The sequence below is a fragment of the Malaclemys terrapin genome, chromosome 1 (genome assembly GCF_027887155.1).
Source record: "Malaclemys terrapin pileata isolate rMalTer1 chromosome 1, rMalTer1.hap1, whole genome shotgun sequence".
Classification (NCBI taxonomy): Eukaryota; Metazoa; Chordata; order Testudines; family Emydidae; genus Malaclemys; species Malaclemys terrapin.
Window position 1 is genome coordinate 233,446,058 of NC_071505.1, and position 14,763 is coordinate 233,460,820.

Sequence of the window (14,763 nt, forward strand, 5' to 3'; positions counted from 1 at the left end):
ATCAGAAACCACCAATGAGCTTGAAAACTTGTAAGATTTCTGAATTTATTACATTGGAGCTATTTGTTTTTCCAGTTGAGACTATGAAAGCTGGTGTTCTCACACAATATGCAGAATTTTTCAAAGCACTTGGATTATTCCCAGGATAATATTCCTTTCATCTTGCCAAACAGGGACTCCTACAGTCCATAAAAAGGAAAGTTACTGCTTAAACTGAGTAATCAGCTTGAGCAGGAATTAGATTACATACGGGTCTCATTACTAAAGCAATGACAGGTTTGATTAACTCACTTGTGGTCATGGAAAAAGCCCAAACAAGCAAACCTGACTCTCTCTTTGGTTCTGAGGAATTAAACAAACATGTCGTCCTTTGCCAGCTGTTGAAGACATCACATATACATTTACGAGTGTACACTGTTTGAGTGGGTGAATGCAAGGTCAAGGTACTGGACAACTGCATAGACACCACAACTATCAACTTTCAAAATAGATTTTGGCTGATTCCTTTGGCTACATGTGCTGGACATCCTTGAAAGAATTATAATTGCCAGTTGTTGTAAAACAATTGCATACAGATCAAATCCAAGAATTCTAGCAAAGAAACCTGTCTTAAATTACTTGATTATCATCTGTTTATGTGCAACAACTTAGATTATATAATTGTTGAAGATTATTATAACAGATTTTTCAGATAAGAGAACTGGAACACTACCAGAAGAGTGACACCAGATCTAAAGGCTGGACATCCTTGAAAGAATTATCTTTCCAATGGTTGTAAAAGAGTTGCATACACATCAGATCCAAGAATGCCAGCAAAGAAACCTGTCTTAAGTTTCTTAAGTATCAGCACATATCTTTTGATAACTTTAGCAGATTCCTTTTCTCTGCATTTTTATTTACTTATTTACATCTGACCAGAAGGTGAATTTCAGTGCAAGACTGATGAGGCATATGAAGGATTAAAAGGAATTACAGCGATCATTGTTGATTCCCTATTATTTGTTCGATAAAATAAAGAATGTGATGCAATCCATCATGCTGTACATGAGAGATCACATGAAAAAGGTATATGTCTCCATCCATAGAAAATCATTTTCTATGTTCCAAAAAGTAAGCTATTCTGAACCTGTTCTTAATGCTGGTGCCACTAAGGCCTGGTCCACACTAACCCCCCACTTCGGACTAAGGTACGCAAATTCAGCTACGTTAATAACGTAGCTGAATTCGAAGTACCTTAGTCCGAACTTACCGCGGGTCCAGACGCAGCAGGGAGGCTCCCCCGTCAATGCCGTGTACTCCTCTCGCCGAGCTGGAGTACCGGTGTCGACGGCGAGCACTTCCGGGATCGATCCCAGAACATCGATTGCCTGCCGCCAGACCCGGAGGTAAGTGTAGACGTACCCTTAAGCTTATAGTGACAGAAACAGTTCTTGGTGTGTTTTATCCATCTGTCCAAGATTACACCAAACTTATCCGAAATCACTGCATCACTGTGATGGCTTCTACAGTGAGATACTTCATCTGGAATAAGCAAGCAAACAACATTGCTTTCTAGAATACAAAAGACCTTATCACAATGAAATAGGTTCAGTGCTTCCATGTTTTGTTCCTTTAAAAAAATGCTGACTCTCTAAAACTAGCTGGATCTAAAAATGGACTTGTTTCAGGACTGCTCCCAGAAGGCCATGTCTTTGCAAGTCTCATACACCACAGAGAATAATTATGTACATGTATAAAAGAAACTATATGTAATTGTATTTGGCTGCAAGTTCAGTAAATGTGTGCTCCAGCCCTGTGTTACAACTGAATCAGCTTGTGAACTGTTTGAATAATTCTTGAAGAAATCTCTATCTCTGGCAAAACCACCCAGGAATGGCTCTCCGATTGCATAAATACAAGATTGAAATTGCTCATCTTCCAGAAAAAGATAAAATCTATTGCAGGTACACTGTCAAGAAAATATCCACATAACACTAGTGGATGAATGGGCATGCAGCTACATATGGTACTCCAGAAAATGACAGAAATTGAAGATGGAACTGAAAATGAACAAATAAAGGTTCTGAAGCCAGTAATACTGGATGAATGGCCAAACAGTAGAAAAGTTGTACTCCCAACATTATAGATTAATGGAACTACAGAGTTGTACTCTTGGATGGCACAATCTTTAAAGGTGAGAAAATAGTTATATATATAAAACAGCTAACATGAACGTACATTGTGGTAATACACAATATTGTGTGGGTTCATGGACATGGGAAAATGTAAAGAAAGCCCAAGATGTTCTTATTTGGCTGTGTATGTGTCAGCAAAATGAAAAGTATCATTAATGATGTCAGTAACACTTGAAAGGTTCAGTGTATGAGTCATATTAAGAAACAAAACAAACAAGGATGCTACTGAAATGCCAACAAGACCATCTGTTTATGTGCAACAACTTAGATTATATAATTGTTGAAGATTATTATAACAGATTTTTCAGATAAGAGAATTGGAACACTACCAGAAGAGTGACACCAGATTTAAAGGCTGGACATCCTTGAAAGAATTATCTTTCCAATTGTTGTAAAAGAGTTGCATACACACCAAATCCAAGAATGCCAGCAAAGAAACCTGTCTTAAGTTACTTGAGTATCAGCACATATCTTTTGATAAGTTACTCTCTCCGTTGTTGGTATGCATATGTATTCCCTCAAAACTGTTTCCTAAAAGAAACATGAAACTTGAAGTTGTGAAGCCAAACCAGATTTAAGCAAGGTTGGGCAAACAATGACAAAAAAACATTTCTACTATAAGTCTGCTAAGCCATTGTTAGTAATGTGCACTACCATTGCTTAGGAAACTTAGGACAGGGACCTGCTGCCCTGAAACAAGGAAATGCTGAAAGAAAATAATACCCCAAAAAATCAACTACCAGAAAATAAAAATAAAAAAGGAAATTAATAAGATCAAAAAGAAAAGCAGAGTTATTTACCATGACAAGGAAAAAGGGCCAGAGACTTCATGAAGTCAACCTGCTGTTGATTTTATCTGGCAGGTGCTCAGATACTATGGTGTTGAGTGCCAGTATAAAACTCCAAGATAGATAAGACAGACATCACATGTCCATACCCTGGATAAATATATCAATCATCACTATCGTCATTTGATCTGATATTAGAAAGTTATCTATTGTCAAGACCCGCTGCTAATATCCTTGCTGGGTGAGAGCAAACTTACCAAGAACTGCTAACACTATATCCACCAAACTGTGCCTTCCCAACCCCTTATCTCCAGTTTCAATCACAACTGTGAACCATGTAAAGCAAGAAGTTCCAGTAACACCAATATTGCCTGAGGAACACTGCATAGGCCTATCCGTCTGAAGTCATAGGTCTTATAAACCTAGAAATCTTGTAGACTTTCAGGAACTATTTTGATTTATAGTAAACTTGCTGCCTCAAGATATCGAGGTTTCTCGAGTATCCTCACTCTGTTGTTTCAACCTAAAATGCTTTCTCTTGTCTGCTTCTATGTTCACTTTATCACTGTTATTATAATTAATTCTTAATATTGGTTATTGCTGTGATCGTACATTGTACTGAGTCTGTCTTGATCCTGGAGGATAAAAATATCATCCCTTTCCAACTCTTGAAAAGATCATTTTGAGAACTTAGTATTATTTCTAAATAAAATTAAATATCTTTTCTACCCACATTTATTTAGAAACATTTGGTTAATAATAAGATTTTTGATACATAGCCCATCTGCTTCTGTTTATTGCCAGTTTGAAATCATACTTCTGTTCGTGACATACTTGGTTGCTATGGAGATTATCATGATGTCACAAAATACTTGAGGAGCAGATGAATGCTTAATAAGGAAAGATCTTATTGTTATACAGTTGTTCTTGGTGACTTTTAAAGAGGGAATTAAAAAATAGATAGTATGTAAAGAGAATTGTTTCTAAATAGAAAGCTTTTCAAAATTTTCCATGAGACGTCAGGAGCTCTTTAAAAGTATTGCTTCTTAAGCTTTTGTACAGTAAGTGCTGAAGAAACAATTATATTCTCTAAGGCCATTTAATTGCTATTATTTTTCATTCATTAGTTTTCTCCTTTATTTTTAACTAGATGACCCTAGAGGCAATCATCAAAAAAAAATCCAAAGCAAAACTCAGAATTACCTTAATCTGTATGCTGTAGATGGGCTGCGGACCTTGTGTATTGCCAAGAGAGTAAGTATATGCAAGCTCTTAGTTTGCTTTTAAGGAGAGTATTGACAAATCTTTTTGTTGCAGTCCATTAGCAAGAACATTTATTAGGGATTTTTTTTTTCATTTTACTCAGTAATGCATGAATGCTTATGCATCTTTTTGGATGTACTCTTACCTTCTCCTTTTAAATAGGTTCTAAGCAAAGAAGAATATGCTAGTTGGTTAAAAAGTCATTTAGAAGCAGAATCTTCTATTGAAAACCGCGAAGAGCTGCTGTTTCAATCTGCACTTCGTATAGAGACAAATCTGCATCTACTCGGTAACTACATGAGAGCGGGACATTAAATTAAAATGTGTTAAACATTTTCAAAGTTCGATTTTAAAATTCTGCTCTATCTTTTCAATGATTTCTATGCATACAGAAATTGGTTATTACTGGACTTTCTCACGAGTGTCTCTTGCATCATCGCAAAAGAATGGGATAATAATTAACATAAGACACATCCTGTTTGCCTTGCTTAGGTAACAATTTTATCCCTGATGTAATACCAACTTAACCAGGGGTTCCCAAACTTGGTTCATGGCTTGTTCAGGGTAAGCCCCTGGCGGGCTGCGAGATGCTTTGTTTACCTGAGCGTCCGCTGGTACGGCCGCTCACAGCTCCCAGTGTCTGTGGTTTGCTGTTCCTGGCCAAAGGGGGCTGCGGGAAGCGGTGGCCCGCTCTGCACTGCTTCCTGCAGCTCCCATTGGCCTGGAACAGCGAACGCGGCCACTGGGAGCTGCAAGCGGCCGTACCAGCGGACGCTCAGGTAAACAAAGCATCTCGCAGCCCGCCAGGGGCTTACCCTGAACAAGCCATGAACCAAGTTTGGGAACCCCTGAATTAAAACAATGGTGTAAAACTGGAGATGAACCTGACCCATTATCTTCAATGAATTGGCTAACCTGAGTAAGAAAAGCAGGATTTGGCCCAATCTGTCTGCAGATTTTCGTTACAGTGATGGTGCATCTTGAAAATACTTGAGATTTTTCATCCCTCTGGGACACCAAACACTTTGACAAGTCTGGGAAGTAGGAACTTATTTAATCCTGGACTCTCTGGTTGACTTGTTGTATTGCCTCAGGCAAGTCACTTAGGGTAGGATTATCAAAAAGTAGTGTGCATCAGCCTAACTGCTCCCATTGAAGTCAGTAGTAAAATTTCCCTTGATTTCAATGGGAGCAGAGTTAGGGTCACATACTGAGTACTTTGAAAGGTCTAAGTTGTAACCTCTCTGTGGTGCTCATCCTGCAAAGATTTATGCATATGCTTTACACAAGTGGTTTAATTGAGACGGCCCATGTGTCAGGCGATTGGAGCTAGGATTGTCTAGCCTAGTGATCAGAGTGGGCATCAGGCAATGGTGATTAGAGCAGGGCTTAAATTCTCACAGAGTATTTCCCAGAGCCCTGGGACTCGGGGCTTCCACCCCGTGGAGGGCGCCAGGGCTTGGGGCTTCTGCCCTGCGGGGACACCAGTGGCTTGGGGTTTCTGCCTCATGGGAGACGCCAGGGCTCAGGGCTTCTGCCACATGGGTTTGAAACTATTTACCGGAGCTCTGCTCTGGACAGCCCTGGATGAATTTAAGCCCTGGGCATCAGGAACTAAGGTCTAGGGTCAGAGCCTGAACCAGTAGTCAGAAGCCAGAGCCATAGGTCAAGACAGAGGTCCGGAACTACAGCAAATAGGGTAGCAGGCAAGGAGGGGATCAGGGCAGGAGCAGGACAGAGGCAAGGCTGGGGGCAGGACAGGAGCAGCAGGAACAAGTTAACACTGGAACAGGCACAGTAGTGGGCATGAGCATTGAGCATCCAGCGAGCTGCTGTTGCTGCTGGCTTAAGAGTGGCCCGCTGGTCCCTCCAGTCAATCAGGTGGTGTGGCCAATCAGGCAGCCTGCTGCAAGCCAGCTTGTACTCATGAGGCTGCCTGGAGATTAGCTCTGCTGCAGGCCCTGATTCCTGACACCATCTACATAAAGTTAAGCACTTTCGTGTTTGGACAATCAGGGCCTCCGTACTCCAAAGAAAGGGGGTAATAACAGTCACTTCCTAGGGATCTCGTGATGTCATTAACATTTGTAAATGTAAAGGACTGTTCAAGTGCTAAGTAGTTCTATTTATTTACTTAACTAAAATGTCAAAAGCTCAATAAATTATAAATATCTATTATTTCTTCAGACAATTAGTTTCTTTCTCTGGCAAAGATACCTGGAACAGCGCTAATGTTTTTAATCATTTCAAGCAAATGTGACTGGGCTGCTTCTATTGACTCTGCGTGTACAGACACATCTTAATAATAAATAAAAACATAGTTAACCACAGCTGGATAAGTACAAATAGACTCCAGCCAGAAATAAACAATCTGTTCTGCCAGTTCTCCTCTGACAACCTCAAACTGTGGTAGAAGAGACTTTGAGTCTAATCACATATTGGTGCACTATGGCAAGCACTGCAGGATTGCACCAGTGAGGCTGGGAGAGATACATCTCTCCCCTTGCAGCTGTGCATAGGCAGTAGCATTCCTTGTAACTGCATGGACTGCTCCAGGCTAGCACCTCTGTTGGAACTAGTCTCCCCAGAGTACTCAGAGAGGCAACAGGACCTCAGCACCAGCCAGCAAACCAGCGGATGTGCTGTACCCTATGCAGGGCCAGCGCTTCCATTTAGGCGACCTAGGTGGTTGCCTAGGGCACCAGGATTTGGGGGGCGGCATTTTGCCGCCCTCAGCGGCAATTCGGCAGCGGGGGGGTCCTTCTGCGCTCCGGGTCTTCGGCGGCAATTCTGCGGCAGGTCCTTCACTTGCTCCAGGACCCGCCACCGAAGTGCCCTGAAGACCAGGAGTGTGGAAGGACCCCCCCGCTGCAGAATTGCCGACGATGACCGGGAGCACGGAAGGACCTCTGCCTAGGGCGCCAAAATCCCTGGCGCCACTCCTGACCCTATGAACAAGTGCTGCAGAACTAAAACTCCCCCTCATCTCCCAGAGACATTGTGCTTAACTGAGGCACAATCAGCCTGATTTTCTTCTAGCTTACACTGGTGTAAATCAGTTAAACTCTGATGACGTCAACAGAATTATATTGATATAAAATGGTGCCACACAAAAGGGCACACAAAAGTCAATGGAAAGACCCTCATTGATTTTAACAGGCATTGGACTAGGCCCAAGGCATTGGCTCAGGCCCTGGCCAGGTTCTGTACCTTCCTATCACCCATGTTTTGGTCTATAGCATTAAGCCACAGCTGAACTCAGTGCTTATTTTCTGAGTTTTAACCTATGTGACCAGACTATAGGACAGACACCCGTGGCTGGTAGTGTGTTACTATTGTTATGTCTTTGAACACATAAATAGCTGGGAGAAGTTTACTTTGCTTTCCTTGCTGTTTCAGTTAATTTGCACACCTTTCATCTCTATTTCCTCCACTAGTCAAGACTTGTATTGCCTCACAATAGAGTCTTTCTGGAATTTGGTGAAACAATGATGTATCAGTGGTGACACTTAACTTAGTTCCAAACTACTTTTGTTACAACATTCAAAAGACTTGTCTCTCTCAGTTGGCGTTTTAAAGTGGAAGGAATGTTGCCAGTCTGTTATAAACTATACTGCAGCCAAGATTCCTTGGGACACTAAGAAGGGGCATTTGCCTATACACGTCACAATGCAGCCCAGTCAGATTTACTAGTTATAACACAAGCATGTAAGGACAAAATCAAAAATGCTAAAGCACAAAATGAGATACACCTAGCAAGGGACAATAAGAAGAAGCTCTATAAATGCAATAAAAGCAAGAGAAAGATGAAGGAAAGTGTAGGGGCACTACGTAGCAGGGAAAGAGAGGTAACAATAGATGATAGCAAGAAGATGTGTAATGCCTATTTTGCTTCAGTCTTCACTAAAATGGTAAATTGTGACCATATGCTTATCACAATTCATATTAACAACAAGGGGGAAGGAACACAAAATAGGGAAAGAACAGGTTAAAGAATATTTAGATAAGTTAGATGTATTCAAAACAGCAGGCCTAATGAAATTCATCCTAGGGTAATTAAGGAACTAGCTGAAGAAATCTTGGAACCATTAGCAATAATCTTTGCAAATTCATAGAGGATGAGTGAGGTCCTAGATGTCTGGAGAAGGACAAACCTAATACCCCCTATGTTTTAAAAGGGGAACAAAGAGAACCTAGATAACTATAGACTACTCAACCTAACTTCAATTCCTGGAGAGATATTAGACTAAATTATTAAACAATCAATTTGTAAGCACCTGGAGGATAATAGGGTTATAAGGAATAGCCAGCAGAAATTTGTCAAGCACAAATCATGCGAAACCAATCTAATTTCCTTTGTTTGACCGACCTACTGGCCTAGTGGATAGGGTGAAAAGAGTAGACATGATATACCTTCATTTTAGTAAAAAGCAACAGAGGGTCCTGTGGCACCTTTAAGACTAACAGAAGTATTGGGAGCATAAGCTTTCGTGGGTAAGAACCTCACTTCTTCAGATGCAAGTGAGGTTCTTACGCACAAAAGCTTATGCTCCCAATACTTCTGTTAGTCTTAAAGGTGCCACAGGACCCTCTGTTGCTTTTTACAGATTCAGACTAACACGGCTACCCCTCTGATACTTCATTTTAGTAAGGATTTTAGCACAATTCAACATGACATTCTCATAAGCAACTAGGGAAACGTGGTGTAGATTAAATTACTATAAAGTGGATGCAAAACTAGCTGAAAGATCATACTCAAAGAGTAGTTATCAATGGTTCATTATCAAACTGGGGGGACACATCTAGCGAGTCCCTCAGGGGTCTGTCCTGGGGCCAGTGCAGTCATTATCCAATGACTTGGATAATGGAGTGGAGAGTATGCTTATAAAATTTGCAGATGACACCACACTGGATGGGGTTGCTAGCCCTTTGGAGGACAGGATTAGAATTCAAAACAACCTTGACATATTGGAGAATTGGTCTGAACGCAACAAGATGAAATTCAATAAGGACAAGTGCAAAATATTATACTTAGGAAGGAAAATAAAATGCACAACTACAAAATGGGGAATAACTGGCTGGCCAGTAGTACTGCTGGCAAGGATCTAGGGGTTATAGTGGATCACAAAATGAAAGAGAGTCAGCTATATGATGCAGTTGTAAAAAAGGCTAATATCATTCTGGGATGTATTAACAGGAGTGTCGTAAGTCACGGGGTGTAATTATTGCCCTCTACTCAGCACTAGTGAGGCCTCAGATGAAGTACTGTCTCCTGTTCCGGGATCCACACTTTAGGAAAGATGTGGCCAAATTGGAGAGAATCCACAGGAGAGCAACAAAATGATGAAAAGATAAGAAAACGATATGTTTTCTCTTGAGAAAAGAAGACTAAGGGGGGACCTAATAAGTCTTCAATATGTTAAGGGCTGTTATAAAGAGGAAGGTGATCGATTGTTCTCGTTGTCCACTGAAGGTAGACTAGAAATAATAGGCTTACTCTGGTCCTGCCTCAGTGTAGGGGGCTAGCCTAGATGACCTCTGGAAATCCCTTCCAGCCCCATATTTCTGTGATTCTATGATTTATCCTCTGCCATATCTCATTTGGGACCCAGTGTCATACTGTGACAGCCAGAACCAGCAGTGGAGCAGGGAGAGGCCCAGTCTAGGCCTCCTGCTCTGTTACCATGCATCTAGCCGGTAGTTGATGAAATCCCCTCTTGGAGATGCCCTTAAAGGGCACAAGACCCTGTGAGCCTGCTAGCCATGTGGCATAAGGGAAGCAGAACAAGACCTTCTGGAATGGAGCTAGCCCCTGGGAGCAACAGTATCTTCCCTAGCAACAGCCAGAAGAAGTAATGGAGGCAACAGAGCAGGCAGAGACCCAGCAAGACTACTATGGAGGTTCCCCATACATTCTAATCCTGTTGGTACTGGTGATGTCAGCAGACTGCTTTTTAGGATTTGAACTCTGGATGATGTTGTCTGTTGACTGATTGGTTATTTACCCCAGCCTCATCCTTCCCCTCTCCTCACAGTCCCTCTGCTGCCTGCAAAAAAACTGTCATCATTATTGATCATGGTGGTCAGAATTTAATTTACATTTGTTAGATTAGAGGAGTTATCTGCCAATGAAGGTGACTGGTGGTGTTTCCAAAACCAGATTTTAAGATGAACTCATGATGTAACAGTTTGAGTAACCAAGTATTTTGTTAACATTGATTTATTTGCTTTGTTCATGTGTTCAGGTGCAACTGGTATTGAAGACCGTTTACAAGATGGTGTCCCAGAAACAATTACAAACTTACGTAAAGCTGGGCTGCAAATTTGGATTCTCACCGGAGACAAGCAAGAAACAGCTATTAATATAGCTTATGCATGCAAGCTACTAGATCATGATGAGGAAATCATCACCTTGAATGCTGAATCACTGGTAAACAGATCCTTGTCAGATGGTTAAATGTTAGGTTTAAGTCCAAATGTGAATAGTGTTGCTTTGATTTTGGCAACTGCAGTTAAAAGGTTGATTGCTTTCATCTTCTTTTTTTATCTTTCTTCTTCCTGTTCAATCTATATTTTGGGGATAGGATTTGTATGTGGATATTTATTTATTAATTATTTATACTCCCATGTGGTGGGGTTTCAGCTTTCTGCCCTGGGTCCTAGCAAGTCTAATGCTGGCCCTGCTTGGTGGACCTCCTGAAACCTGCTCGCGCCCCCAACAGGGAGCCCCAGATCCCTGGTTGAGAGCCACTGGGACATACTATAGTAAGGTACATGCCGGGACATAGTACAGGGGAACCCCGCTATAACGCGCCCCGCGATACTGCAAATTCGGTTATAACGCGGGGTGAGTCTGGCCCCAGCGGTTGCAGCGAGCGTGGGGTATTTGGGATCCATGCCCCTGCGGCTGCAGCAAGAGCGACTCTCCCTGCAGCCCCAGCAGGCCCCTGGGGTTCTCACCTCTGTCCCCGGCAGGGCCAGCTTCAGCCCGCACCGGCGGCTGCAGCCGGCGGTCAGGCCGGGAGAGCGGAGCTGCCACGCTCCGGCCGGAGGTCCAGCCGGGGTCACAGGGCAGGGCTGCGGGGCTGCCGCGCTCCGGCCAGCATCCGGCTGCCGTCGTGGGGCTGCGAGGCTGCCACGGTCCGGCTGGGAGAGCGGGGCTGCCGCGGTCCGGCCGGAGGTCCAGCCGGGGTCGCAGGGCTGCGGGGCTGCTGCGGTCTGGCCGGAAGAGCGGGCTGCCGCGCTCCGGCCGGCACTCTGGCCAGGGGAGCGGGGCCCCCGAAGACGACTGCCGCCAGGGCGAATCTGCCTAAAGCCGGCCCTGCTGGCCACCCCTCTTCTCTCTCTCCCCCCCGCTGCCTCCCTCCCGCTAGCCAGGGCGCACACACTGCTGCAAACTGAACACAAGTACAGTGGAACCCCGCTATAACGCAACCCCGCATTTACCGCAATTGAATTTTTTGGACCCCAATGATCGCGTTATAGCGGGGTTCCACTGTATTCACATATTTCTTATTGGCACCCACTGAAAATACAAAAGCAATCTATCATATGTTTTTGAAGGAGAAAACAATGAACTGCCTGTTGAGAATAATTATTTTAAAACCAATGGACAATAATTCATACTCTGCTATATTGACTTTTTCTTAATATATGGAGATATACTGATCTCATAGATCTAGAAGGGACCCTGAAAGGTCATTGAGTCCAGCCCCCTGCCTTCATTAGCAGGACCAAGTATTGATTTTACCCCAGATCCCTAAGCGGCCCCCTTAAGAATTGGGCTCACAACCCTGGGTTTAGCAGGCCAATGCTCAAACCACTGAGCTATCCCTCCCCTCCGTTTCATTTAATGGTTAGGAAAATGTTTGAATTTCAGTGCTCATAGTCATGATGGCCTGATAACCCGAGATACAGTCAGGCATTGCTCAGCTTGTCTTAAATACACAATAGCAAGGGGTTTGCTGATATGGTCAAACATAGAAGGAACCAGGTTGATAGCACCAAAGAAATTGAATGTGGTGATTAAATCAGTTTTCAAATCCAGAACTGGAGGTAGACTAGTACTATCCAACTACAATTCCTTTCTAAAGGAAGGAAAAGATAACTATGGTCCATTCTTAGTGTAGCAAGTTAGCTGGTAAATTGATTTCCTATGATTTCACTTCTTTATTTCTGATAACTTGAAAAATATTTTGCTACAAGACTGGTAGCATTTTATCTTAAATGTTTATATGTTAGTAATACATTCTGTTAATTAAGTTTGGTTGGGATATAGATTTTAAAATAAGTTAAATAATCTTTAATTGGCATTTACAAATACCTGATCAATGATTTGATTAATAGGCATTCTGTGATGCTCATCACCATAGTTAGCTCAGCACTGGATTCTCATTCTATCACATGTCAATTCTGCTATTCTGAGGACAAGCTGAAAGAAATCAGTTTAAAAGACAGCACTGCAGGTTAAAAAGTAAACAGAATTGCTTTCAAGCCCTTTATTTATCCATTGCTGGCAGTATCTTCTGCAACAAAAATTAAATGTTTTTAGATGGGGTAAAGAAGAAGGAAAGAATAATAGAAATAAAAATTGTCAAAGTGGAATCAATAGTGCAGACTCTCATGTTCCCCATTTCTAAATTTATAACAAGCACAGTAAGTTGATTACATGGTCCCACAGCAGCAACTTTCATTTAAACATATTTATTTTTGTACTGTATTTCAGGAGACAAGTGCTGCTCTGCTGGACCACTGTCTGCAATATATAGAGTCTAAATTTTCAAACAACACAATCGACAAGACTGCTGGAAACACGACAGTTGGGTTTTGCCCTCTCTCTCCACCTTCATCTTCAGTGCATTCCAGCTTGGGCCTAGTGATTGATGGAAAGACTCTGGCTTATGCACTGGATAAAACACTAGAAGACAAATTTCTTTCACTAGCCAGGAGATGTCGCTCGGTTCTGTGTTGTCGCTCTACCCCACTGCAAAAAAGCATGGTAGTAAAACTAGTTCGAGATAAACTCAAAGCAATGACCTTGGCAATAGGCAAGTATCTCCATTTAAATGAGCCTGTATTTACATGCACACACCCCTTATGGATTTCCCTTTTCTTCTGGACACTTTAGAAACCTAAAACCTTCAATTTTAGTTTGAAAATGCTTCTGTGAGCTTAAGAGCATTTATTCCAAACAAAAATAGAGTTTCTAAGGTGACATCTGGGATTACTTCCTGCAGAAGCTGGCCAAATGGAGCTAGTCTACTCCACAATGGTACTTGAATAGAGCAACATTTTGTGAAGAATTGAGTGAGCTGACACCATTGACCACTGCTTTGCAGTATATATCAGGACAAATCTGTGTTCAGCGTCATTTCAGCTACTCATTATTAAACCCAAGGCCTTCAATTTTTTATCATGAGTAGGTGACAGTGCTGAACACCAGTTGTCCGGGGCTACAGTGATTGTAAAGTTGTGATCAGCATCATGTCAGCTAACATAGTTCTTCACAACCATTTTCCATTATGTGGTACTCTTTGTCAGTCAGACAGTTCAGAATCCTGCAGCACCCACAAGGTTCCTGCACTTTAAATTGAGAAAGCTCTGCTTATTCCTCACACAACCCTCCTTTCCTCACTCTGAGTCTAATGTCATAGAGTTTATCCCATTGTGCCCAGCCTCATGCCCAATTTTAGGGTCCCTTAATACTTCCAGTCAGTTAGTTTGCAGCAGGAATGTTTTCAGGAGTTTGTTTCCCTATTGCACATGGACTTCTTAGGGTATGTCTAAACTATGGGATTAATCCGAATTTACAGAATTCGAATTTTGGAAACAGATTGTATAAAGTCGAATGTATGCGGCCATACTAAGCACATTAATTTGGCGGTGTGCGTCCATGTACCGGGGCTAGAGTCGATTTCCGGAGCGTTGCACTGTGGGTAGTTATCCCATAGCTATCCCATAGTTCCCGCAGTCTCCCCCGCCCATTGGAATTCTGGGTTGAGATCCCAGTGCCTGATGGGGCAAAAAACATTGTCGCAGGTGGTTCTGGGTACAGCCTCACCCCTCCCTCCATGAAAGCAATGGCAGACAACCGTTTCGTGCCTTTTTTCCTGCGTGAACAGTGCAGATGCCATACCACGGCAAGCATGGAGCCCGCTCAGCTCAAGACAGCAGTCATGAACATTGTAAACACCTCGCGCATTCTCGTGCAGTTTATGCTGAACCAGGACCAGAAAAACGAGGTGAGGAGGAGGCGGCGACGGCAGCGCAGCGACAAGAGTGATGAGGATATGGACATGGACACAGAATTCTCTCAAACCGCGGGCCCCGGTGCTTTGGAGATCATGTTGTTAATGGGGCAGGTTCTATCCATGGAACGCCGATTCTGAGCCTGGGAAACAAGCACAGACTGGTGGGACCGCATAGTGTTGCAGGTGTGGGACGATTCCCAGTGGCTGCGAAACTTTCGCATGTGTAAGGGCACTTTCTTGGAACTTTGTGACTTGCTGTCTCCTGCCCTGAAGTGCCAGAATACCAAG

The 14,763-nt window shown here is 42.7% G+C and overlaps 1 protein-coding gene across 2 annotated transcripts in view; it reads left to right on the forward strand.

Moving 5' to 3' along the window:
• ATP10A (ATPase phospholipid transporting 10A (putative)) overlaps window positions 1-14,763 on the forward strand; it is a 161,849-nt gene that overhangs the window by 129,732 nt on the left and 17,354 nt on the right. For both annotated transcript variants that reach the window (XM_054009198.1, XM_054009188.1), the window contains exons 11-14: window positions 4,113-4,216; window positions 4,388-4,514; window positions 10,471-10,655; window positions 12,951-13,272. In XM_054009198.1, the coding sequence (XP_053865173.1) occupies window positions 4,113-4,216; window positions 4,388-4,514; window positions 10,471-10,655; window positions 12,951-13,272 (738 nt within the window). The remainder of the gene's footprint in view (window positions 1-4,112; window positions 4,217-4,387; window positions 4,515-10,470; window positions 10,656-12,950; window positions 13,273-14,763) is intronic.